Source organism: Paramormyrops kingsleyae, chromosome 11 (assembly GCF_048594095.1).
Source record: "Paramormyrops kingsleyae isolate MSU_618 chromosome 11, PKINGS_0.4, whole genome shotgun sequence".
Classification (NCBI taxonomy): Eukaryota; Metazoa; Chordata; class Actinopteri; order Osteoglossiformes; family Mormyridae; genus Paramormyrops; species Paramormyrops kingsleyae.
In genome coordinates, this window is record NC_132807.1 from 19,355,808 (window position 1) to 19,381,625 (window position 25,818).

The 25,818-nt window shown below is 51.7% G+C and overlaps 1 protein-coding gene across 1 annotated transcript in view; it reads right to left on the reverse strand.

Annotated features, from left to right (window-relative positions):
- Positions 1-16,072, reverse strand: part of znf536 (zinc finger protein 536) — a 71,681-nt gene extending 55,609 nt beyond the window's left edge. Inside the window, exons 1-2 of the mRNA XM_023818461.2 lie at positions 16,001-16,072; positions 9,434-11,679 (exon numbers count right to left, since the gene is read on the reverse strand). Coding sequence (XP_023674229.1) covers positions 9,434-11,679; positions 16,001-16,020 — 2,266 coding nt within the window. The 5' untranslated portion in view covers positions 16,021-16,072. The remainder of the gene's footprint in view (positions 1-9,433; positions 11,680-16,000) is intronic.
- Positions 16,073-25,818: the final 9,746 nt, after the last annotated feature.

Here is a 25,818-nt window from a genome sequence, read left to right on the forward strand (position 1 = left end):
AACGGACGCAAGCATGCGGTAAAGGCAGCATTTCAAATTGGCAGAGCCGCACAGAACAAAGTGCGGCCTCCTCTACCCACACGGCTCTCGGCGAGGGCCTGGGTCCATATGAACGCGACACACAACACTGTCTCATTAGCCGAGCCTCCGCTGCTGATGATTACCCGTAATTACCAGCGGGCTGACCGACAGTGGCAGCAGCGGGGCATGGACACGGGCACTGCCGACATGGAGGTCGCCAGACCGGCGCGTAAGGGACCTTGGCGCTGATGTCACGTGTCCTACGGGAATCCAGGAGTTTAACACTGATTAGCATAACTTTTAAAGGTTTGTATTTTATAAAAAATCTGCCGTCAAAGGCATGAAGGAAAATTAACGGTACAAACTGGACTTTTAGATGACTGAGCTTGGCCTAAAATTCTGGCCCAGAGCCTGAGGAGAATAGGAGACAGAGACAGTGTAACCAGCAGCCGTCCGCCACCATAGGAGGGCTCGATCAACTGTGTGATTCGTAAATTTCCCAATAAAGAAAGTCAGAGCTGCTGATAGCTCACCGCTACGTAAAACATTCTGGTAAGGTCTCTGGGCCCGAGCTGGAGATGCACGGCCTTCAGAAACCTTTCTGACAGCTGACAGATAAGTGCAATAAACCTGGAATCTCAGTGAATCTGCATGTGTGCAGTGCGCCTTGAAAGAGAACCCGGCTGCCCCTACTATTAGCAGAGGGAAGTGAGCGGAGGATATCTGGAAAGGACGTTTTTTGAAAAAGAGAATGGCACAATTGTTTATTGATTTTATAACAGGCTTAGTACAAAGGAGTACAGCGGGGCCAGGGGTGCCCACTGTCGCCGGGGCCCTGTGTACAGGGAGGGCAGGGCAGTGGGGCAGGTGCCCAAACAGCAGGGTCTTCATGCCCGTAAACAGTGTTTTCCTTTAGCCCTCGATGGTCTAGTCGGGCAGCCAATGGCACGGCCTTAAAAGCCCGCAGGAGGAAGACAAAGGAAAGAGAACTGGTCACATCTGAGAATGAGCCGCCATGAGTGTGTTTTGGTGGGGTGGGGGGGATCTGACTGCCCCGGCCGGTCCATTTACACGGGTGCCGGAGGGGCTGGGACCCGCAAAGCAGCCGAGAAAAACACCTTAAAGACAAATAAGCTTTTTATTTAGCTGACACTTAAAGGGACATACTAAAGCAACATACAACCGAAAGCAGTCAGTCTCTGGAGCAACTGGAGGTTAGGGGCCTTGCTCAAGAGCCGAAAGGTGAAATCACTCTGCTGACTCTGGGATTTAAACCGGCGACCTTCCGATTACATGCACGTCATACTAACCGGCAGAGCCACACCAATCACCGAACAGACGACAGCGGCCACCAGAGGTTGTGCTGTATAACTTTCCCCAATCGATATTTCAACCTCGTTACACAGTGGCCACTAAGCACCGCGCACCAGACAAACGTTTTTATTTCTGTTGTTTTTTATTACATCTGACTCCATACTTATTTTCCCAAAGACCCCCGATTCCACTGGCATGTTGAGACATGCTCCAGTGCAAGGGATCCACGCTCCAATATGTAGCCGCTGATGCTAATTAGCCCGTTCTTGATCAGGGCACAACACTCATCTAACAGCAGAGGGGCTAGGACAGTCACAGTCCCCACATTAAGGCCACGTTAAGCGCTTCTGACTCGGAGCCATGAAACGGCGCTTCGGCGGGTTTGGCGAAATGGTGGCAGGGAAGGCAGCCATCACCTCCCTAATGCAGAAACGTCGACGCCCAGAGAAGGGAAACACAAAAATAAAAGCAGACTATTTTTACGACGGGCAGAAATGTAGATGTCCGTGTGCATCCCCCAATCCAACATTACATAATTCCCGAAAGAAGACCCCCAGCACCACTTCCCTGAGTTATCGTGGTGCTCAAGCACATAACACGGAGCAGAAAACTGCTCACAAAGGCCATTATTTTTGGCTTTTCCTTTTAAAGGGACACCTCTCTCTCAGGCTACATATTAGACGAGCAGGGAGCTGTGTTAGCCTGCCGCTCGCTCGCCTGCCTGAGGACCGGCGCTGAACCCTCCTCGGAGCCCAGAGCGCCGGCAGATCTCCGTACCATATGGCTGGTGAGAGATTTCCTGCCTCTCTTCCTCCCGTTTCTCCCTGACAGCTGGATGTCTAATAACAGGGGACAAGACGCTTGGCAGCTGTAAGCTCAGACGAGGCTTTGATGCTGCACGCAACTAATGCTAACTTTCCACAGGTAGGAGAAGCGAGTGGGATTAGCTATATGGCTTTTGAATATATAAAGGTAGGCTCTGGGTGGGGGGGGGGGTGGGGGGGTTGAGGCAGAAATGTACATCTGCCAGGAACCAAAGCTATAGTTTTACAAACAAAATAGACATTATTATTATTATTATAATTTTTAATATATTGCTAAGCTGCCTTATGATATGGCGGTTTAGGTACCGTTGTAAGGGGACTCAGGGACTAACAGGGACTCAGGCTGTGTTGCTGTTGTCGCAGTGTTGTTCATCATGCCTTCGTGCCAAGCTGCTCACCTGACAGTTCAGGGCATCGTGTGTTGACCATCCCCTCTGCAGCTACAGCCAGTCTTGAGGGACACCCTGCTCTGGAAGATAACCAGGAAGATGCTGCCCCCCCCCCCCCCCACTGCCGATGGGTGATGTGGCGTGCGGAGTGGGACTCTGACCTCACACACCTTCTGACCTCACACACCTTCTGACCTCACACACCTTCTGACCACACACACCTTCTGACCTCACACACCTTCTGACCTCACACACCTTCTGACCACACACACCTTCTGACCTCACACACCTTCTGACCTCACACACCTTCTGACCACACACACCTTCTGACCTCACACACCTTCTGACCTCACACACCTTCTGCACTTAGATTAGCAGGGATGCATTCAGAAAACCCAGCTGGGCTGCCTGCTGCTGCACCCTCGTTGGCTGCTGATTATGTTCAGGACACTGCAACATGGTCAGAAACAGTGGGCACAAAATGGCACACGCCATCCAACTCAGTACACAGAGCAGAGGAATTCTGGTGGCTTAGGTGCTGCCTCCTCCCTGCGCCTCCCCCAGACCCCCCCCATCTTCGGTACCTGTGAGGGAGGGCTGAGCCCCGTCATGTACACCGTACCCACGGCAGGGACCAGGGTGCCATCGTCCAGCCGGGGCCCACCAAAGCACTACGCGGCATATATGAAATATTAAACACGCGCGCTAACCGAGTAAGTGCCCCCTCACCCCTAAAAAAAACAGCCCCCCCCAAAAAACCTTAACAAAATCAAATCAGAGCGAGCCGTGCCTTCATTATAATGTGAGATGGAAGGCAAATATTTGTGTTTTATTTCGGCGGGATCTCTTTTATTTTTAAATATTGATGGCAGACCCGTGGAGCGAGTCTCAGAGCCCCTGCCTGCTCCCTCCACGGCCATTTAGAGGCCAGACACACAGTGAGGGGAGAAGGATGCATGAGAGAGCTCATTTACCCTCTCCAGCACCACCCCCCACCCCCCCCCCCCGACCACCGCCTACCCCCCCAGCCCCACCTCCAAAGCCTTTCTACATATTTGTGGTACATAATGACATAACTTCAATTTGCTGTGGTTTATTCAGTTAGCTGGTGTCCCCCAGTCTGCAAGCGGAAGGGGTGGGGGTGGGGGGGTGTAGTGTGTGTGCGGTGTGAGTGTGGTGAGGGTGGGGGGGGGAGGTGGCAGCAGGATAGCAGGAAGTGAGTCTGAAAAGAGGATTTTCCTGCCATAATATCTTAAAGGTTTTTTTTTTTAACTTTCAGTTTCTCAATGTAAGAAGCAATAATCCACCTCCTTCCCTCTCTCTCATACTCTCTCACCCATGTCTTCCTTTCCTCCCCCACTCCCTCTCCCTCTCTCCCCCCGCATGGCCCGCCCAGCCCCCTGTTGCTGCCTCGCTAGCCCCAGCCGTGGTGTAAAGTTTGGCTGGAGCCGCGAGGAGCAGCTGGCCCCGGCTAACGGGGAATGATAATGACCCCAGAAATCTGCCGCTCGCTCCACTACAATAGGGCGCTCAGTCTAGTGGAAAATTGCGCTCATCAGCTAGCTCTGCTCACTTACTAATTGACATTGCCAAATATTTTAAGAACAATTGGAATGCACGGCCAAAAAAAGAAAAAAAAAAAAGAAAAATGGAGATCTTAATCCTCGGACTTACATTTTCTCCGACGCGCCCCCCTCCCCCCTCTGATTAGGAGATGACTATCGCTCAATAACAGAGGCAAACTTTTCATGTCATTATCTGTCTCATGTCAGGGTCTGCAGCACAAAAGCCCTTTTTATGTGGCCTGTCAATGGGGTTAGGAACAAGGATGGAATGGACACACATAGCAAAGTAATGAATGTCCGTCTGTCCCAGAGATGGCGACAGGGTGGGGGGTGGGCAGGAGGGGATAAAAGGAACACCACCAGCTGACGGAAATGTCCTGCTTGGGCTCGTTTGTGTCTGCCCACGATATTGGTTGCGTCAGTGTTTTCTGAAAATGTTGTGTGCTGCTCACTTCAGTGTGTCGTGTGTTTGTGTGCATGTGTGTGTATCTTGGACAGAGAGAGGATGAAAAAAGCCGGATTCTCTGTCACGGTGTCACATGGCTCGTCCTCCATATTTAATGAGACAAAGGTCAATGAATTCAGTCGCGCTTTCACATGGGAACAACCTCAATCATCTCGCAAGTTAACTTGTTCAAACAGCCGCGCATTTGCATGACAACGCCTCCGATGAGAGGGCGCTGGGCTGCGCTCGCTGGGGACACGCTGGCACGGACAGGTGGCCATTGTCCGGGCGACGAGGGGCAGGCCACGCCCTGGGTTCGGCCGTGGATCACTGGGGTCTTCCGGGCTGGGCCTGGAGGTTATGCGTTCACGGGATACCCGTTTTTAAAAGAGCATCTGCTCTGGCTGTTTTTCCTCCCCCCCGTCTGACGGCCCTGTGGCATCTCCATGCCAGGCGCTGACACTCTTCCTGGGAGTCAAAGCGATGTTACGCTGATGTATTTAAAATATTAATATTTAAATCGGCTCCCTACCCTAGCAAGGCAGCCTTCTGTTACCCGACGATAAATGTTATGTTTTAATTATAAAAACATAAAACAGAAATGGGGAGAGTGCACCGCCCCCCCCCCCCCCCAAAAAAAAAAAAACAGGCTTATTCTGAAAAAAAAGGTTAGCAGTATTTTGGGAAACATGGAATTTAAAAAAAAAATAAAAAATTAAAAGACAGGGTTCCCATGGCAACCACTGTCGACGCCCTATTCAAACCGGGTGGCCTGTCTCCCAGCATGCCTCACACCCCTAAAGGGGAATTCCACAACGCCTTAAATCATTATTAATACCAAAATAATAAAGGCTAATAACGACCTACCCCACTAACTACCCTCCCCGTGACAGTCACATTAGTCAATCGGACATATATAAATCCATCCATCTTGTAACCACTTATCTGTTACGGTCAGGGGTGTATGTATAAATGACTAACCTTTCAGCAATTAGTGAGAAAGGAGATAGGGGGCACTGGGTGGGGATGAAGCGTGAATTTTGGGGTGTACAAATGAGTTTCCTTACGTCACACTGTGTGTGGATTTACAGAGATATCATTCATTTTGCATTCACACATGACTTTCCAATCAGACAATCAGCGCACGGAGGGAAACTGGAAATGTAAGACAGCGGCTTTGACCTAGCGCACTGTAATGCCGCACTGTAATAAATTAGATTAATATAAAAAGACATCTTTTCAAATTTCATGTAAAAAAATTACATGACAGATTGAAGCAGAAGGCTTGAAATGAGTGGGTAAATTACAGGTTAGTAAAAGTAGGTTTGCGGATTCAAAAGCAGTAATGGAAGTCAATTATACCGAAAGACAGTGACATAATTCACCGAGAGATCCACATAATTAGCTGGGAAAATACACAGAAGTAGGACTGTCCTCATTTCAAAGCATTGACACTAAATACGGTGGGTAGAGAAATCACTCGCCGACTTGCGAAGTGGCAGAGACGGCTGCTCCGGTCTCTCTGGCAGATTCCTGGATCTCCATGCAGACTCCTGATGCAAACGCCTGAGTTTTACCATACAGGTGGGTTTGATAAGGCTGCCGTCTCTATCAGAAGCTGCATTTCTTGAATTTCTTGAATCTTGCACTGGCAGACGGGGGGGCGTGGGAGGGGTAAGGCACTGTTTTGCCAGGTTACAATGCCAGCCGTTTTCTGCTAAACACGTCTATTACATGGTACGGGGAATCAGTGTGTGTAATTGCTCCCGCCGTAATTATGTAATGAGATGGATATCCATGCCTTATAACCCAAGGCAGCAAAAAGCAAATTCAATTTCAATTTTCTATGGCCGAGTATTTAGCCCATATATCTGAAATCTGGAGAGGGGCAGGGCTATCGTCTACCGCGGCCCCCGTTAGGAGCATATCACCAAAAACAAAAACAGGCCTAGCATTGGAGAGGAGGAGCCATTGCACGTGTGAGAATTCTCTCTTCTCAGGTCAGACTAGGCCACATTCCCTGGGATCACTGTTACCCCACAAGAAACACACACCTCTAACATACGTTCTGCCTCATTGACATATGCCCTATATATATATAAACCCTACATTTTTATCCAAAGTGACATATAGACATATATGTTTTTTTTTTTTTTAGAAAGAAGGGTCCCCAGAGGAACTGGTGGTTAAGGGCCTCACTCAAGGCTCCGAAAGTAACATCACTCAGGAGAGTCTGGGATTTGAACCAGTGACCTTCTAATCACAGGCACAGCATCCTAACCCACTGAGCAATACCCCAGCCAGCCTCCAACCCCCCAATAAACCACAAAAGAGCTGACTCCCCCCCCCCCCTTAAGAAGTGCCTTGCCTCCCAATGCCCCTTTACAGAGAATTACATCAGGTCAGGATGCCCCCCCCCCCCCCACACTCTTGTCATTCACTGTAAGCCACCTCCTGCGATCCATGGCTGAAAGCCCCCCCCATAATGAATTCAGAAACACTGTTGCATTCCGGGGGGGGGGCACTTCTTGTTTCTTCTTGTTTATGAAGCCAAAATTACAGTGGTCCCTGTTTTCCCAGCCAAGGTGTTCCAGCATTAAAAAAAAGAGTGAGGCAGAGTAAAACGTAATGAAGTGTGGGGGTGCCGGACGGCCAGGTGTATTTAGGGGTTATTAGTGACACGCAGGCAAGCGAGCGGCATCTGTAAAGGACATCCTGAGGCCCCCGCCTGGTGCTACACAGATCCGCCGCTAACGAGGAGAAAGGGACTCGCCCCGACCTTCTTTCACAGCCGAGATGTTATCGCTGATTACTGTAATTCAAGTTTAGCTCTGTCAAAATTGCGGTGGTGGGGGGGTCGCGGGGGTGGGTGGCGCGGCTGTGCTCTGCGTTGTCACCAGTGCAATAAATAAATAAATAAGCAAGCAAGCAAGGAAGCAGGGTGTGCATTGGAGGATGAAGATACTCGCCATGCGGCAGGCAAACGATGCATACTTTGGGGCGACCACATCCTGTTCATTAAAAAGAAAACAAAAATAGCACCCCCAGCCGAAGACAGCTTCCTCTGTGTGATTTGTGCAGCGTGGTGCGGGGGGGGGAAAACGTGTGGGTGATGGCGGACACAGAAGTGATGACGGTCATGGATTTCTATGGGGCCTGCGGGGCCGTGCCCCCCTGCCCTCCATGGACCGAGGCTTCATGGACTGGTGGGGAACAAAAGCTGCGGGTTTGAAAGACTGGCGTTCACTGGAGGGAGGGGCGTAGCTCCCCCATGCTCTTTTGGTTTATAAACTCATTGAGCAATGGAGAGAGAAATAGAGAGAGAGCATGTGCAGGCTTCAGGAAGTGTAGAGGCTGTGGGTGGAGACCTGGCCAGTGTCCACCTGAATGGTCACATGACTCTGGGACACATGTGACTGACCAGCCAGTGATGGGCAAGACGCCAAAGGTGCAGACCCATCCAGGAGCGATGGACACCCATGCTGCCGTCTCTGGCCACCTGACATCCCTACACTGGATGACCCTCCTCCTACAAATCTTACCCAGATTTTTACATTTTACAAGCCAATATCAAAGGATGATTTAGCATTTTTAGGCCCATATCAAATTTAACAACTGCTAATCGTCACAATGATATTTTGTTTACAGGATATTTTGCATGAAATACATTCAATAATCATGGTTACGGTTTCTGCTGACGCTCTTCCTGTTTGTTTTTTTTGCCAAAATCTACCCCAATTTCACACAAACATTGCAAACGCCACAAGCTTCACTTGAGAAATTTAAAACACTCAAGAAAGAAAAAAAAATGAAAATAAAACTTCCTGCTTTATAATTCAGAAGATAATTACTTCCGTACCACATCTACCCTTCTCAGCATCCAATGGTGTTTAGGTTTAATAGTCTGTATAAGAAAATAGGTTTTTATCTCTGTCTCGTTTTCATTAATTCCTAATTGGGGTGTGGGGTTGCCTGTTATTATTCCTTAGATTAAAATAAACAGCATGTTCAGACTCATTGCACTACATGGGGAAGATAAGGATTCACTGGTACTGTGAATAAACAAACAATTTCTTATGTGCTGTTGAAATTAAGTTGCTTGCAGCCGTCGGCTAAGCCATTTTTCCTGTGACTTTAAAGCATATTTTACTCCGCAAATGAAGTTTGAGGTTTTTTTGACCTGCTTTATATGTATATCTTTAATTAGTGTCTTGTTTAGCTTAAACCAACTGATTATCACACAGTCGTGACCCAATTAACAGGCATGCGGCTCAGTTGCACGCTCGCGCCCCGAGGAACGGCAAAGTTACCTTTAAAATTTCTCTAATCATTAGCTACAGCCTACTTAAATCCTGGTAAACATACACTTTATCTACGCAGCCTCCGCCGCTCGTTCCATGAGCGCGTAGGATTTTCCGTCTAAAGGACGCTTTAATTGCTTCTAATGTGTCCTGTTCGCGCTCCTCACGCGTACCTAGACACCACTGTCACCTGGCACTCCTGCTCCTCCTCCCTCCCTTCCAACATCCACTAAAAGGTAAGAGAAGATTCTGGAGTAGCGAGGTGTTTCGACTAGTCTGCCCTAAGGTAGGGAGCTCGGGCAGAGTGTGGGGGACCAGAGGGCAGAATTTTGCCGATAAAGCTTGGGGGGGTAGAGGCTTGGGCGGAAATTATGAGGGGGTTGTAACACCTGATAACACCGATGCAACCCTCTGGACCCCCTTAAATGGGTGGAGATCTCAACCCCCCAATACTCACCCCAAAGTTAAGCCCTTGGTTAGAGGACATGCCTCGGACAACACTCCAGTGCATAGCAGGCCAGGCACATGTCTCAATCTCACACTAACGTGTGTTATTCAGAACCAGGGTGGTTACCTGAGGACGGCGAGGATGGGTGTGGGCTGTCCTCCTGGGCGCTGCCTGTCTGGGAGTGGCCCCCGCCGGCCCCACTCTCCTCGGTCACATTGGAGGAGCCCGGTGTGGTGGAGCGGCTGATGGACTGAGACTCAGGGTCACTAGCAGAACCACGGCGCTCGTCCAGGCCACCACCGTGCTGGGGGCCCTCCTCGGGCAGTCGGGGCTCCTTGCCGTGCACACGGGAGTGCACCACCATCTGGTGGTAAGTCCTAAAGACACGCCCGCAGTCGGGGCATTCAACAGGCTTCTCCTTGGCACCAGCAGGGCCGCAGTCGAAGCCCGGACCACGCACACAGTGGCCCGCAAAGTCGCGGTGGCCTTCGAAGGCCCCGTCGTCTTTGCAGGATGGGGCCCCGTTGCCACCCTTGATCCCTTGCGCTGTCTCCACGTGCAGCTTCTGCTTGTGGACATCAGAGCCACCCAGCAATGGGAAGTTGTGCTTGTCCTTGGCAAAGAGCATGCTGGTGCTCAGCAGGTCTTCATCGGGGCCCCGCGTGCCACGCTGCGGCTCCTTGGGCATGAAGGAGCGCTCCATGGCCATGCCACGGCCCAGGATTTGCCAGGTCTGGTAACTGTTCAGCGGGTCCATCTCCGCCACCTTGGCTGCCGCCTGTAGCCGCTCCATGCAGCTGGACTTCAGCGGGGGCACCAGGTTCAGGCAACCCAGAAGGGGCCGCTTCTCGCCATCGGCCAGCCCGTGGCCCATGCCACCCATGGGTGACAGCAGCTTCCCAAGCATCTCCTTCTCCTTCATGGCAATGCCAGCCTTGGCGAGCATCTGGTGCTGGTCAGAGAGGCTCGACTTGTCAGGAGAGAGGAGTCCGCTCTGCAGGCAGGAGATGTAGCGAGAGTAGAGGTTGGCCTGGGCCTCCTGGGCCAGGCTGTTCATGCCGAGGGGGACGTCAGCATCGGGCGGCTTGCTCTTCATGGCCAGCTTGTTGAGGTGTACCTTCATGTGGTTCTTCAGAAACCAGGGCTCCTTAAAGCGCCGGCCGCAGATCTGGCAGCAATGCTCGAATGAGTCCTTGTGCTTGCGCATGTGGCCCTTGAGGAACCAGGCCTGGCTGAAAACCTGGCCGCATACCTCGCAGCGGAACTCGTTGGCCGGCTTCTCGCCACCAAAGCCGCTGCCCTGGCCCGGTGCCGACTCGGCAGTGATGTGCGCCTTCTCCACATGCCCGATGAGGTCCTCCTCATGCGAGGCGGCAAATTCACACAGTGTGCACTTGTAGGGCTTGTGCAGGATACGGATATGGCGCTCCAGCTCCTCGCGCTTCTTGAACTTGCCCTTGCAGAAGGTGCAGCGGAAGCCACTGGGCGCGGCTGCCTGCTCGTCCTGGGGGCCTGCCGGCTTCGGAGAGGCTGACGGCTGTACCGGGTTGTCAGCGGCAGCGACAGCGGTGGCGGGGCCTTGGCCAGCTGGTGTGAGGAGCCCACAGGCCGAGGTGGGCTGCGGCTGCTGCTGGTGGCTCTGTGGGGCCGGGTGTTGGTGCTGGACAGCCTGGGGGTGCTGCTTGAGGTCCAGACGCGGCTGCAGGAGGCTGCTGCGCATCTGCTTGTCCCTCAGGATGGCTCGCTCCTCCAGCTCGTGCAGCAAGCGGTTCTCCTCGCGGACACGCCCACGACCCTTGCCCAGGTTGCCCAGCTTGTGGGTGCGGAGGTGGATCTTCAGGTTGCCCTTCTGTGCTGCTCGGTGGTCACAGTAGGGGCACTTGAAGGGCTTCTCTCCGGTGTGTGTGCGCATGTGCAGTGATAGGATGCTGTTGAAGCGGAAGCGTTTCCCGCACAGTGGGCACGGGTACTTCCTGTTCTTACGCGCGTCGTCCTCAATGTCGTTCATCTGAGACATAATGCCCAGGTTCTGCCCGTTGAGGAACTGCTGCAGGTCCACCCGGCCATTTATGTTGAGGCCCGCCGTGGCGTCGATATCACGGTTCAGTTGGTTAGCCAGCAGAGCCATCTGGCTGCTGATTGGCTGGCTAGCCAGGGGGGCGTGGCTCTTCTCATCCAATGGGGCGGCGGCCTTTTCCTCAGGGATGGGCTGCCGGCTCTGGAGGTCGGGGAAGGCATGACCCAGCTGTGCGGTCAGCTGGTGTAGCTTCTGGCTGATGGGATAGCGGCCATTGAGGACGGAGTTGCTGAGGTGGGCGTCGGCCTCAGGTACCGCTGAAGAGACGCCAAGGCACAGACTAGATTCTTCCATCCTGGGGAGGGGGCAGAAAAAGAGCATGTACCATGGTTAGCGGCATGAAGCCTGAGAAGAAAACCGCCTTCCCAAAAAAACACGACAAGCAAATAGCGCCACTGCTAGACACACTGAAATCTGGCAGTCCGTCTCCCAGTGTGTTGGTTTTACCCGAATGTAACTTTTTAGCATTCAACTTTAATCTATTTTCTTGCCGGAGCAAAAGAAAAAAGAAGGAAAGGAGCCTAACAGTCGCATCACATGTTTTCACAGGATCAAATATAGCTCCGGAACGATCTCCCTCATCCCGCACCGCCGTGCGACGCACTTGAGCTTCATAGAGGCGAGCGGAGCCCGGTGCTCGTGTACGCGCCCGAGAGCGGCTTGGAGAAGCAACCGCAGACAAGAATAGCACTTAAGTGACAACTGGGAAGCGTTTTTCGAATTTACAAAGTACACGGCACAGCCTCACGCCGGGGGAGCCTGTCACCGCGAGAGCCATCTCAAGGCCGTAATACAATTGCGAATGCAGTAATTGCACTGTAAACAGGCATAGCGCCGCATAATTAAACAACTTCGGCCCAACCTATCAGAATGCCTTCAATTACATGGCCTAATGAAACAGAGCGGCAGCCCTGTCATGGAGCTCCTGCTACATCACTATTACGATATTAACAACAGCACTTAAAAGCCAGGCTTTACTGGAGCGCACACGCCCTCTTATCCTGGAACAGGGACACTCGTCGAGGCTTAATACCACTGGAAGCCACACGCTTTCGCTAAGTATTGTTTTTGGCCTTTTTTTTTTTTCCAATAGCCACCGCGCCCAACCCACTCTCATGATAAGACGGAAACAGCAGGTAGGCGACTCATAAGAAGGGAGTCCGGACGACCGCTTGGCGTATCCCGGACGTTTCCCAGGACAGCGGGAGAGGCACAACGCTACCTTGACGAGGCTCGAGCACACATCCGGACTTGTCCTATCTGAGGTTTCCTCGAGAGGGAGTTTACGCCTCTCTGCCTCCGCCACAGATGGGTCAAACCTTGGGAAACAATAAAGCGAGGTTTTCGCCCCAGTCGACAAAAACAGCTATAATATCCGATTAAGCCGATTAGCGTGCTGCCCGGTGACACGGCCGGGTGCCACGGCGCAGCTATAATCTTGCGTGCTTGCTGCTAAGTATTAAGGGGAGTACTGAATATTAATGGCCAGCTGACCCTTGCTTAGGTGCCGGCCATTAACGGCACGCGATTCACGTAGAGTTGGCTTTAACTGCAGCCTCCTCGGCGTCCATGTTGCTTTTTTGGGTTAGAATGACAACAATCGCTCCAAGTTCCTCTCGTTTGGGTGAAGGGCAAGTTTTTTTTTTTTGTCACTGTAACTTTTTCTTCTGGTGTATATACAGTCCTGGGCAAAAAAAAAAAAACAGGCCAAAACCAAAATTGCCCGATCAGAGTCCAGATTTGAACCATACAGAGAATATTTGGTCTCACATTAAACACAAACTAAGCAGGAAACATTGTTCAACTACTCATCTAATGCTCAAAGCCATTAACACTGAGTGGAACAACACTGACTCTTCTTTCTGTAAAAAGTTATCCGCAAGTTTACCCACAACACTTGGAAATTTAACAATATCAAAGGGAAAAGCTAAGTTACTTTATCTGCTTGCTTAATTCTTTTTTATATTCTGACCAATTATTTGCTGCTGAGACCATTAAAAGCTTAATGTTTTGTAGTTTTGTGTTTGGCCCATTTTTTTTGCCAAGGAGTGTATTTTAATATATATATATATATTTTTTTTGTTTTGTTTTGTTCCGCAGGTGGACACAGTCCTCTGCTCACCTTCCCCTGTGGCATGGAAGTGTGTGGACACTCAGAAAGCAGCCCAATTAAGTGGGCCCACCTGGTGAGGAATGAGGGAGGGGGTGGCCACACTGCTGAGCGCAGTTCATAGCTATGTGCTTATGCTAACTGCTGGGCTGCCCCAACCCCCACCCCGTGTAGATTGACGGGGTACCCCGGAAATAGACACCACAGGAGCGCTGGCCCTCGTGCCAGATGAAACACGCACGCGTGCTGCTCCTGGTGTCACGGCCCCCGTACCTATCCTCACAGGCCTGCGAGGAGACTCTCATCTCCGTGTAAATTAAACCTCCGCGGTCAGTCCCTCCTCTTAAAGCTGCACGCTCCAAAATAAGTGGCCAGGGGAAAAAAAAAAAGCGCATTTAAAGCACTACGCTGCTGGTGTGTAAGTTAATTACGCTCGGCACTTCCCAAACGCACCCACACGCGCTCCCCACCTCCACATCTGCGCGCTGACGTGGTGACTCAGTATGAATCACGTACGGTGAATGCGTGGCATCTCGCTGGATGAAGAAAACCCTGCAGAGCAGGGCCGCATCCCAAAGAGAGGGGTCCCCCCCCCCCCAAAGCCCCGCCCACAAATCACGGCTACCTGCCTGGTCGGCCGCATGGATTTATGCATGGATGGCTGTAAATTCACATGCTAATTACATTACTGTGCTAAGCAAACAAACACACAACACTAATGTTCTTCTGTGGGTTTTATTAAGAGTATGTGTGCGTGTGTGTGTGTGTGTAGGGGGGGGGCAGCTTTCAAGCCCACGTCACTGCAGCTGTAAATTCCAATTAATGTGCCTGTCCAGATGCTGCCCGAAAAATGGTTCATATTGTTCCAATTTTTATGAAAAATAAGCACCTCTGACTGCAGACTTATCACACGTTCAGGCCCCATAAATCAGGGAATAACCGAAACGGGCACGTTTATGCAGAATGCATCACCGAAAATGGATAAAAATTACTTGGCATGATGACTGCAAGTGTCTGATTCCGAACATGGCTGCAAACACGGCTGGTATTATGGTTATTCTGTTAGTGCGGCTTTAGCCTGAGCAGGTGATACATACGACTCTCCGTCTGCCCCCGAGCCGGAGCACATTAGCAATCAGCAATTTAAAAAGAGTCAAACTTAAGCACAGATTAGGCCAATCTCGCAGCGGGGCATTACGCTCTTTGTCTGTTTGTTTTGCGTTTCCTCGAACCCACAACCTGGGACTCCAAAGAACTGAAATGGACGGAGCCTCAGTGACATTTCCACTGGAATTTTGTATGGAAATGCCTGTCAGCCCCGGGCCAGGCGATCCGGTGGCAGCTGCCTACACGTGTTACCCATAATGCCTCGCAAGGCTTGGCCATCCAACATGTCTAGCACAATTAATGCAGGAACAATTGCAAATATCTTGCATGGCGGCCGCTATCTGAGATACAAATCTGTGACTCGAGTGAGCTGTCGGGGGGTGCCTGTCCGCGCGCCTGCTTCCTCAGCCTCCTCTTAGTCATAAAAAATGGCAAAATTATTCCAAGTGGAGCTGCGGGCACCAGTCAGTTTAATGGGGGCTCTCACTGCCTGCTCTGGGAGATCGCTGCGTACAGGGTGCGCACTCTATCCCCCAGCAGGGAGAAAGGAGCATTTATAAAACATGCCGTATATTCTCCCGTTCCTGCACTGCAAACGCACGCTCAGTGAAGCTCTCACTGTCCACGATTATTCAGCTTCCGCGCCCACCTGTAATGCTGTTTCTTTACAGCCGGTGATTATTCTTTAAGAAAAGCACTATTTGCTCGGTACGATAACGGCAGTCATTTAACTCGACGCTCCCCCGGCTGCCCTGTGCCCCCCCCAAAGCTCATTAGACAAGCAAGCCAAAGCGACACATACGTACTTTTATCAGGATCATTCAGCGGCGCCACTCCCAGTGAGCGTTTCTGCAGATTCTGCCCCTCAAATCTTAGCAAGAGGCCCATGAAACAGTTGGACAAATCCCCGCACCCTGACGCCGGTCTACGTGAGCCGGCCCTAGCCTGGGGCACAGATGCCCGAAACCTTAGGGGCTCACTGTGTTATTAGTATGCCGACATTTCATCCCTTACAGAGGAATTTAAAAAAAAGAAGAAAAAAAAACAGATTAATTGCGAAAGTCAGTTTCTGCTTAAGTTGTTTCAACACAAGAGGGGAAAGTTTCAAACAGAGCAGCTAAACTAACCAACAGAATTTTCATACTCTGTTAACACACCTCCCCCTGCTTCTTTTCATCTGTTTATCAAACCGACGTGTCTGATCCAGCAGCCTCAACGACGGTGGGGGGGGGGCGGGACGACGTATGACTGTGAGGGCGCTGCTTCCTACTCTCTCTGTTAGCCAGTTCGCTAGTTCCCTCCTTGCTCCCGACGGCACTTGGCCCCAGCACCTCTGGCTGCGCAGGCGGATTCCCTATGGCATCACACCACGCTCCCCCCCCACCTCCCCCAAACTCACCCCTTCGAGGGAGGTCGCATGTCTCTTTCCTGGGTCTCCGGCAAATCGCCACACGTAACATTTACCTGCTGCCGGCAGATGCACTTTTATAAATACCACGGTACTGAAGTCGCAGCTCTCAGAGCACCCAGGACTTCCTATGACACCGTCAGTGAGGCGCCGCTGAGGCAGCTGCCTTACAGTTCGCGGTTAATACTCTCTGCCTCGAGTGCTGCGACGAGCACGCGGCGCTCTGCAAGTCGCATGGCGGCCCCTGCTACCCGGCCGGCTTGCAGGAGCAGGTAATCGGCATGTGCAAAGCTATGTGCGCTCGTACTAACGCAGATGTGTGACTCGCATGCGACACTGAAGCCATAGAGGGCACAGAGGGACGAGGCGGTGGCTGGGAATCAGCCCTGGCCCCCCGAAATTGACGCGAAGACGATGGAGGAACATTAATTACGGCTCACTCTGTCATCTCGGGCACTTATTGACCAGAAATTATTGACTAATTACAATGCAATAGCTCATTAGTTGCTACGTAGAAAGTCATCATTATAAATAAATCAATCTTTATTCACCAAGTGTGCAATATTAAACCATATCAACTTTAAATTGTTCACAAAACCTACACTAAAGCAATGGCCATGCTCATCAATGCAAAAAGATGCTAACGTACTACTAATAAAAATACTACTAACAACTACAACAGTCATAGTAATTATTAATGACTCTGTTCTTCTTTTCCTTACTCCTACTATTATTATAGAAATAATAGGAATAACAGCAACAAAGACAGAAGGTCACTGTTCTCTAACAATATGGATTATGAGTTTCCGAGGTTTAAGGTAGAGGAGGCGAAGGTAGAGGCTCTGGACAGACATGGACACGGACACGGACCTTGAGAGGGGAAACCAACACCGGCCCATCAGGAGAATCAAAGCAGGATGAGCCCATCCAGAAACACAAAGGCCCCAAAGTGCAGGGATCACTCATTTACTGCCAGATAATCAGGTTACTTCAAAATTCACCCAAAATACCTGGACGACAAGCCCCCGGCTCATGCATGAAAGCCCACCCCCCCACGCGAATCTGTATGCGGCCCCATGCCCCCCCCCCAAAAAAAAATGTCATACAATCCGTCTTTGAGCGGCCTTACAGGACTGTCATCAGCCAGTTCAGCTTTCAGCTCATCCACAGGCCCTGAAAAGATGCGGCTTTTCAACCCCAACGCTTCTGCCAGGAAAAAGCAGACCGTGTTCCCACAGTGCACGGCAACAGACAGTACAGGATTACTGTATGGTACAGGAAAGTACAGGGGGTACAGGGCGGCTGTATGGTATAGGGAAGCACAGGGGATACAGGATGGATGTATGATACAGGACAGTACAGGGGATACAGGGTGGCTGTATGGTACAGGGCAGCACAGGGGATATAGGGTGGCTGTATGGTACAGGACAGTACAGAGGGTACAGGATGGCTGTATGGTACAGGACAGTACAGGAGATACAGGGTGGCAGTATGGTACAGGACAGTACAGAGGGTACAGGATGGCTGTATGGTACAGGACAGTACAGGAGATACAGGGTGGCAGTATGGTACAGGACAGTACAGGAGATACAGGGTGGCAGTATGGTACAGGGCAGTACAGGGGATACAGGGTGGCAGTATGGTACAGGACAGTACAGGAGATACAGGGTGGCAGTATGGTACAGGGCAGCACAGGGGATACAGGGTGGCTGTATGGTACAGGACAGTACAGGAGATACAGGGTGGCAGTATGGTACAGGACAGTACAGGGGATACAGGGTGGCAGTATGGTACAGGACAGTACAGGAGATACAGGGTGGCAGTATGGTACAGGGCAGCACAGGGGATACAGGGTGGCTGTATGGTACAGGACGGTACAGGGGATACAGGGTGGCTGCATGGTACAGGACAGTACAGGGGGTACAGGGCGGCTGTATGGTACAGGACAGTACAGGAGATACAGGGTGGCAGTATGGTACAGGACAGTACAGGGGATACAGGGTGGCAGTATGGTACAGGACAGTACAGAGGGTACAGGATGGCTGTATGTTACAGGGCAGCATAGGGGATACAGGGTGGCTGTATGGTACAGGACGGTACAGGGGATACAGGGTGGCTGTATGGTACAGGACAGTACAGGGGATACAGGGTGGCTGTACTGTATGGTACAGGACGGTACAGGGGATACAGGGTGGCTGTATGGTACAGGACAGTACAGGGGGTACAGGGTGGCTGTATGGTACAGGACGGTACAGGGGATACAGGGTGGCTATATGGTACAGGACGGTACAGGGGATACAGGGTGGCTGTATGGTACAGGGCAGCACAGGGGATACAGGGTGGCTGCATGGTACAGGACAGTACAGGGGGTACAGGGCGGCTATATGGTACAGGACATTACAGAATGTCACAGTACGGTATAAGATCATTGTATGGTACAGTATGATATAGAATGGACATTCAGTACAGGATACTGCAGGATGACACCATATAAAAGTGTACAGTTCAGTATGGAATGTATGTAGAGGATGGAATAGGATGGAGACATATACTACAGCATGATACGGGCCAGTCTTAGGGTGCAGTACATTGTGAGACAGGACAGACCAGTATGCTGTCCCCTATATAATGATGCTTCCTGTTCTGTGATACATCACTGTGTTCCAAACAAAGGCCAGAGACACATCAGCTTATGAAACAGCACCCACAACGAGGTCGCCACCTGTAGGAGGAAGTTTATCGCATTAAGAGAATATCGCATTCCGCATACACACGTGTATGTGCATACATATACATAACACACCGACTCAGCCAGGCCGACAATGGGCTGCTTCAAACGGTGTCCGGCCGGCATGACGGGGGCACCTCCTCACGGCTGACTACAATGGTTACGGTCACACCGGCGGTCACCACGCGGGGGGGGGTGGGGTTAGGGAACAATGTCCATACTGTCACATTCTGCGGAGGAGGGTCAGTCGAGACTGACGTCACCCCCTCTTGGCGTCTGTGTCAGTTATATACACCATGTATGGGCAAAACCGATGACGTGAAGCCCCGAGGCCTCGTTGAGGTCAGGCCGTACGCAGCATATCTGTGATGCTTTTGTTTTGACTTTTCTTCTTACTCAGATGATGATTCTTTCTCAGTTGATGGAGCCATTAGAATCCATCACAAGAGAAGCATCCTGCTTAATATTTCCCCGCTTTTTTTCCCAATTCGCTCAGATGCTTATATCCAGAGCGGTGTACATTGTTTTGAGAATGCAGGGTCAACCCGTTCCTGGAGCAATTGAGGGGTAAGGTCCTCGCTCAGGGGTCCAACAGTGACATCACTCTGCTGACCATAGGATTTCAAGTGACGACTTCCTGATGGCAGGTACAGCGCTCTAACCTGCAGAGCCGCGCGCTGTCAGAAGAAGACATGCCCAGGCACACCGCCGCTCAGCCACGAGCAGGACAGGGGGCGCCCTCGCTGGGACGCTGTGAAAGAGGCGGATCATTTGAACTTTGTGTCAATACAGACCGGATAACCAAATATCAGAATTAATTGCTGTTTTCTCCCGCTGGCGGTGCGGCCTCCCGCACGAGCCGCACGCGGCACCGACGCCGCCGTTGCTGTTGTGACAGGTGGTAAAATCAAACCGGGACACCGCGGCGACAGGGTTCAATTTAGTTTGTGAATCCTTTAATTGTCGCGTAGCTAATTAAAAAAAAAAAAAAAAAGAACGAGAAAAAAAGAGAGAGAAGTCTTTACACCCGTGACTGTTTACCGGCGCTTGTGTGCATACATCGAAAATTAAATTGTGCCTCCGAGCGACGAGCAGCGCCGCGGAAAATTCCGGTGCCACTTACCAGCTTTTCACGACTGGTGTCTCCGACTTTCTAGTTTTCGCCAGACAAACGTGCGCCTAATTAAAGCTACTCATTACGAAAGGCGAGCCCTGTAATTATTTTCCATTGTGCGGTCTCTGCCGGCGCCGTTTCCCTTTTAAAATGACTACCCTGGGATCAGAGGACAGGTAGGCCCCACGGGCTTTTCCCGTACCGGAGCGGCCAGTGACCCCACCTGACCCCGCCCCGCCGGCAGATGCATGGGGGCCACCGCGTTACGCAACGTGGCAGCGTGTAGCCCGAGCCGCAGGCGAGCGACGCCTCGCTTCCTGTTTAGGTGAGTGACAGCCCTTATCAGGGCCATCAGGAAGTCAGGCTCCGTCGCTCAACAGTAGCACCACGCTCCTCTTTATTCTTTATTTAGTCATCCCACCCCTGTGGTCTTTGGGGGCACACTGGGGGGGCGCAGACCCCTGGTGAGCCGCAGCGGCATGATGTTGCTCTCGGGAGAAGAGCAAGAGCAGGGGGCATCTGGGCATGTGTGGCATTCATCAGGTGCTAACTTAAGGGAGGACGTTGGGCCTGATGCCCTTCCTCAGGGGGTGGGGGTCGGGACCCAGGTGGGCAAGAGACACGACCCCGCTGGGCTCCATTTTGCTTTTCGTGTGGGCCCAGTCCAGACAGGCCAGGACAAACCGAAACAAAAACGAATCCACTGTGATTATCAAGTGAAACACATACCTTACCTCCTGCCCACACAAAGGCAATGCCCCCCCCCCCCCCAGGTCTTAAAAACTTTCATATCGCCGACCCTAATGACACATAGACACACGCTTGAAGGGCATAAATGATATTGTCAAGAACAACGCAAATCCTTCATGTCTTTTTTGGGTTGGGGGGTACCAAATACGAGTCCGTGGGCGGCACACTGGCTCTGGCACGTTAGCGGCGCAGCGCCTGCCCCAGGACGAGCTCACAGGTGAGCGGGAGCCAGCCTCGAGACGGATGCCATACTAAATGTTTTAACACGTTTTAATAGAGACGGGGCTAAAAGCGCGAGCTAAATTACAGGGGTGTCAGGGAAGACACAGTGTTTGGCCAGCACCCCCCCCCCAGCCCCTCCCATCCTGTGCCCACCTGCTCCCCCGCTTAGCTCTACATTCTTACCATTTTTCTCTGGCCTTCTGACCTTGGGGATGATTTCTTATTCATCCCCTTTCAGACCAAGTAGTTACAAAGGATATCAACAGAGTACAGTGGGGGTGGGGGGGGGGGGGGGGGGGGATGGCGGACAGGGAGTGTAAGAGGGGAGAAAAAAAAAGCACAATGTCAAGGAGGTTTTAATGAAAAATGACCCCCGTTCGCTATATCTACTGGATCCGTCCCAGGGGGCCGCTGGCTTGGAGAGAAACACACAGGCTTTTCTTTAATTGTTCTCCTCTCCGACCACGTGCTTCTTAATTATAGGTCTCACCCCACCCCCCGTCCGCCCCCGCACTCCGCTAAGGATGAAGTCAGCAGATGCGGGACCTTGTTAACACGTCGCCTGAATGTAGTCGCAGCCCGCCACGCTTAACCTGGAACTGCTCCGTGCGAGCTGCTCGTTAAAGGTCGTGACCTTTGCGGATTACGTCCTTGTAAATAAGAGTAAGGCCCCAGGCAGACGGTGCACGGGGGTCTCTGCGATTTAGCAGAGTCCTCATAAACAGCCTGGCCTTATTTCTAATTTAGCAGATACTTTTATCCAAAGTGACATACAATTGAGACAGTCAGCTCAAGAGCAGGCGGAGCAATTGAGGGTTAAGGGCCTTGCCAGGGCCCCAGAGGTGAAATGAGTTTGTCAACCTAGGGATTCAAACCAGCGACCTTCTGATCACAGGCACAGTGTCTAAACCTGCAGTGCCGCACACCATATTAGAATAAGAATCTGTGCATCCTCTAAATGGTGAAAAACAGCCAGAATGCGCTATTGCAGGACCGCAGCACACACACATACACGCAGACACACACGTGCTGTCTCTGTCCTCTTTATAATAGCAGGCATTAAATCAGCGACATCCTACAGCTGGGATGTGTCGCGCGTGAGGAGAGCGAGGGAGCGGGCGGGCAGGCGGGCAGGCGCAGTAACAGGCCCGTGGCACCCCGTCGCCGCTAACCGCATGTCAGAGCCACTTGACAGGACACGGGAGAGCCGGGAACGTCGATCGAGGCGGCGGGGGTGGAAGGGAGGAGGGGGCCTTGCGACAGGGGATGTGCTGGTGCTCAGATTCACAGGCTAAAATGTCCCCCCCCCTCGCCCCCACCTCCCCCGGGGGGTCTGTCACCGTGACCCCGCCAACACGGCCCCCAAGGGTAGAGAGGTTTAATCTGCCTGCCTGGTCGCCTGTTTGTGGCCCCGCCTACTGCTACATCTCCTCTCCTGCATCTGATTAAGTTAACAATGTGCCGTTATTTGCATGCTGATTTCACAGGCCCTCTTTACAGCTGCTCCCAGAAGCTGGGCTGCGCGCCGTAATATGATCGCGCAGCAGTCACTAAATGCAATCTTTGTCGAGCCCAGGTGTGCTCTTGACTTCGTTCTAATTTGTTCCAAGCTATTTTTTTCCCCTCCCCCTGCCATCCTCGCAGCTTTTATAAGGTTCTATTATAATCAAATCTGGAGCAAAACCACTGTCTTTCTTCTATTAATTATAGACTGAAACTGATGTGAATGTATTGAGAAAGCATCTTCAAAATAGGTCGGCATTACGCTTTTCTATTCTTATCACATTTAAATGTCAACATGCTGAAAAGCTCTACAAATTAGTTCAGACAGACTTCAACCCCCATTTAACATTTAAATCTCCATTCTGTAAGCCAGAAGTATGATTTAAATCATTTTACATGTACAAAAAAAAAAAGGAAGACACTGTTCTGACTTTCAGACCGCTCACTGGCACACAGACATTAATGGCGGGCTTCATCTCGCAATATGGCGTGGTGAAAGCCGATATAATGCAAACAGAAACACGGCATCGCCCTTCCTGAAAGACAGCCCCCCCCCCAGCTTGCCAGACCCTGAACTGCTGAACTGGGGGTGGTCTTTATACATCTTTGTTTCAGAGAATGCCACTTGGACGGAGTCGGTTAGTGCTGGCTTTACTGAACCCACAGGATAGCTGGGCTTATGACCGTCACATGGACGTTTCTCAGTACCAGATGATAGGTGATCTTGGTTTCAGGTTGAGAGTGTCACTGGGCAGGGGCATATACAGGGGCGGGGCCACAGGGACACTGGCACTGGCTCCAGCTGAAAGATGATTGGCCCCCGGTGCGCTACCACCTCTGTCTCTCACTGATTCAAAGCAAATCATTGGCTAATGATAAGGCTGGCCCATGATTTATGGCCTCTCATGCCCCCCCACCTTAGAAAATCCTAGTAGGGGTCTCACAGGACTACTGGCAAATTACTCAGCTGTATAAACAGGAGGTGCACAGATATGTCAGGTAAGTACTGTAAGTCAAGCTTGATCCCTGCTGTGTGGCTAGCTAGCACGGCTAACAGTAACGGCCTCGGTGCCGACCCACACAATAGGGCGCTCAGGTTCTATGGCCATGCTTATGTAGGGTCCAATCCCTTCACTAAACTGTTTCTGAGAGTTCCCGTCCATCAGCCTGAGAAGACCAAGGCGGTTGTAGCATACTAATGGATCCATCATTTCTTTAATAGCAAATCATCCTTTGAGGTGGGCAGTTGAAACGTCGCAGTATCACTGGCTCATTCACTCACTGCCGGGCTTTAATCAGCTGAAGGGCAAGATGTGGGTGACCGACTCGGCACTACATAAACAGAACTGGGGGGTTCGAATCCCTCCAGCAGCCTTTGAAGGGGTTATGGCTAATACATGCGTCCGACACGCATCCCCACATGCGCTAAGCGCACCTCCTGCCATGGGAAGTTCTCAAAACTATTCAGCTGCTCCCCCCCCCACCGCATGTCGAGAGAATCGGGACAAGCGTGGAGGACGTGTCTCCCCCAGCTTGGGCGAGGATGTGGAATCTCACGGCGGTGATGGCGTCGCGGTATGAAACTGCCTGGCGATTTCAAATATTTATCAAACGGGAAGGAGAGGAGCGGCTGGTACTCCCAGGGTAGTCATTTACCAATTATTTTGAGTACCTGCTGACAGGTACGGGTGCCAGGCTGATCCCCCCCCCCCTCAAGTCCCGGGCGGCGGCTGTCCTTTGGTGGGGAGCGGTGTAACATGCTGGATGGGCCCGGTGTGTGTGTGTGTGTGTCATGTTGGGGGGGGGGGGGGGGCTTTGGTTATTTGGTCCTTCATGCTGTTTATGATGGAAGGGGTCGGTGGAATGTATCACCTGCGCAGGGGTTTGGGGGGGGGGGGACAAATAAAAATGGAACAAACAAACAGGACGGAGGATGAAAACACACACTGTGACACGTGCGGCAACGCACAAACAATCTTCTGCAGGAGACACTGCTTGGTAACGGTCTACGTTACACCTTGACAACTCATATAGGACACAAAACCATTAACTTCATGACTGAAATGTTGTGAAACTCCTGGCCCAGCAGGGGGCATGGTGGTTACAGAGCTGGATTGAGAAAAATATGAATAATACAGTCTGGCTTTGCAACGACTCAGTCTGTGACTCACAGTGAGATCCTGTGCCTTTTTATCTGTGTGACAGCACAGGAGATGTTTGGAACGTGCGGTATTATCCGGGGTTGGAGGAGATTCCACTCCACAAGGAAACATGCAGCACCCAGAACATCCTACCACAGGAGCATCACTGCTGAGGAGATGCTGCCCCACTGCGCACAAGGCAGGAGATCTCTACCCTGTTACTGAACTGGTGAGAAGTGTTCTAAAATAAGAGGGGGAGGGAGAGAGGAAGGGAGGAATACAGAGGAAAAGTGTGAATAAGAGAGAGGGGGGGAGACAGAGAGATACAGGGTGTAAGTGAGAGAGAGGCAGAGGAAAAACAAAGAAATGGAGAGAGAAAGGAACAGAAAGAGGGAGAGAAAGAATAAAAGAAAGATGAAGACAGAGAGGGGGACAGGGGCAGGGATGAGGCAGACTGAGAGAGGGGCAGGGCAGAGATGAGGCAGACAGAGAGGGGGACAGGGGCAAGGACGAGGCAGACTGAGAAGGGGACAGAGTCAGGGATGAGGCAGACAGGGGCAGAGATGAGGCAGACAGAGAGGGTGACAGAGGCAGGGATGAGGCAGACTGAGAGAGGGGCAAGGCAGTTATAAGGCAGACAGAGAGGGGGACAGGGGCAGGGATGAGGCAGACAGAGATGGGGACAAGGGCAAGGATGAGGCAGACTGAGAAAGGGACAGAGTCAGGGATGAGGCAGACAGAGAGGGGGCCAAGGCTAGGAATGAGGCAGACAGAGAGGGGACAGAGGCAGGGATGAGGCAGACAGAGAGGGGACAGAGGCAATGATGAGGCAGACAGAGAGGGGGGCAGGGGCAGGGATGAGGTAGATCTCCACGCCAGTTCAGATTGTTGTGCAGCTGCTCTCATTTGCAGGAAACAAAGGCCACTGGAATACAGATATTGTTTGGAATCGTCAGCAAAAAGAGGGGAGTATAAAATCAATGTGCACGCTGCTGTGTAATTAAGCGCCGCGTCCTCCTGTGAGGTGGACGGGGAAGAGCACCGCGCAGCGTCGCTTCCATTAAACACGCCGGCTCCTCTAAGAGGTCTCCGGGTCCTATGAAACCGCCATCTTGTTGCAAATGATAAATGATGTCAGCGTTGCTGGCAACGCCTGATTTACTTTCTGAACCGGGGCCAGGTTCCCGCTACCCACACCCCCCCCACCCTCACCGCCTCCCGCCCAGCTGCGCTGTCGCCGCTGGATTCAGCCGAGCTCGAGTTTCCACACGAAGAGGCACAGGGCTGCAGATGTCCCCGAATGTCAGGCCGGGTCGGACTTGGTCGGTTTGGCCTCTGGTTCGCCAGCCAT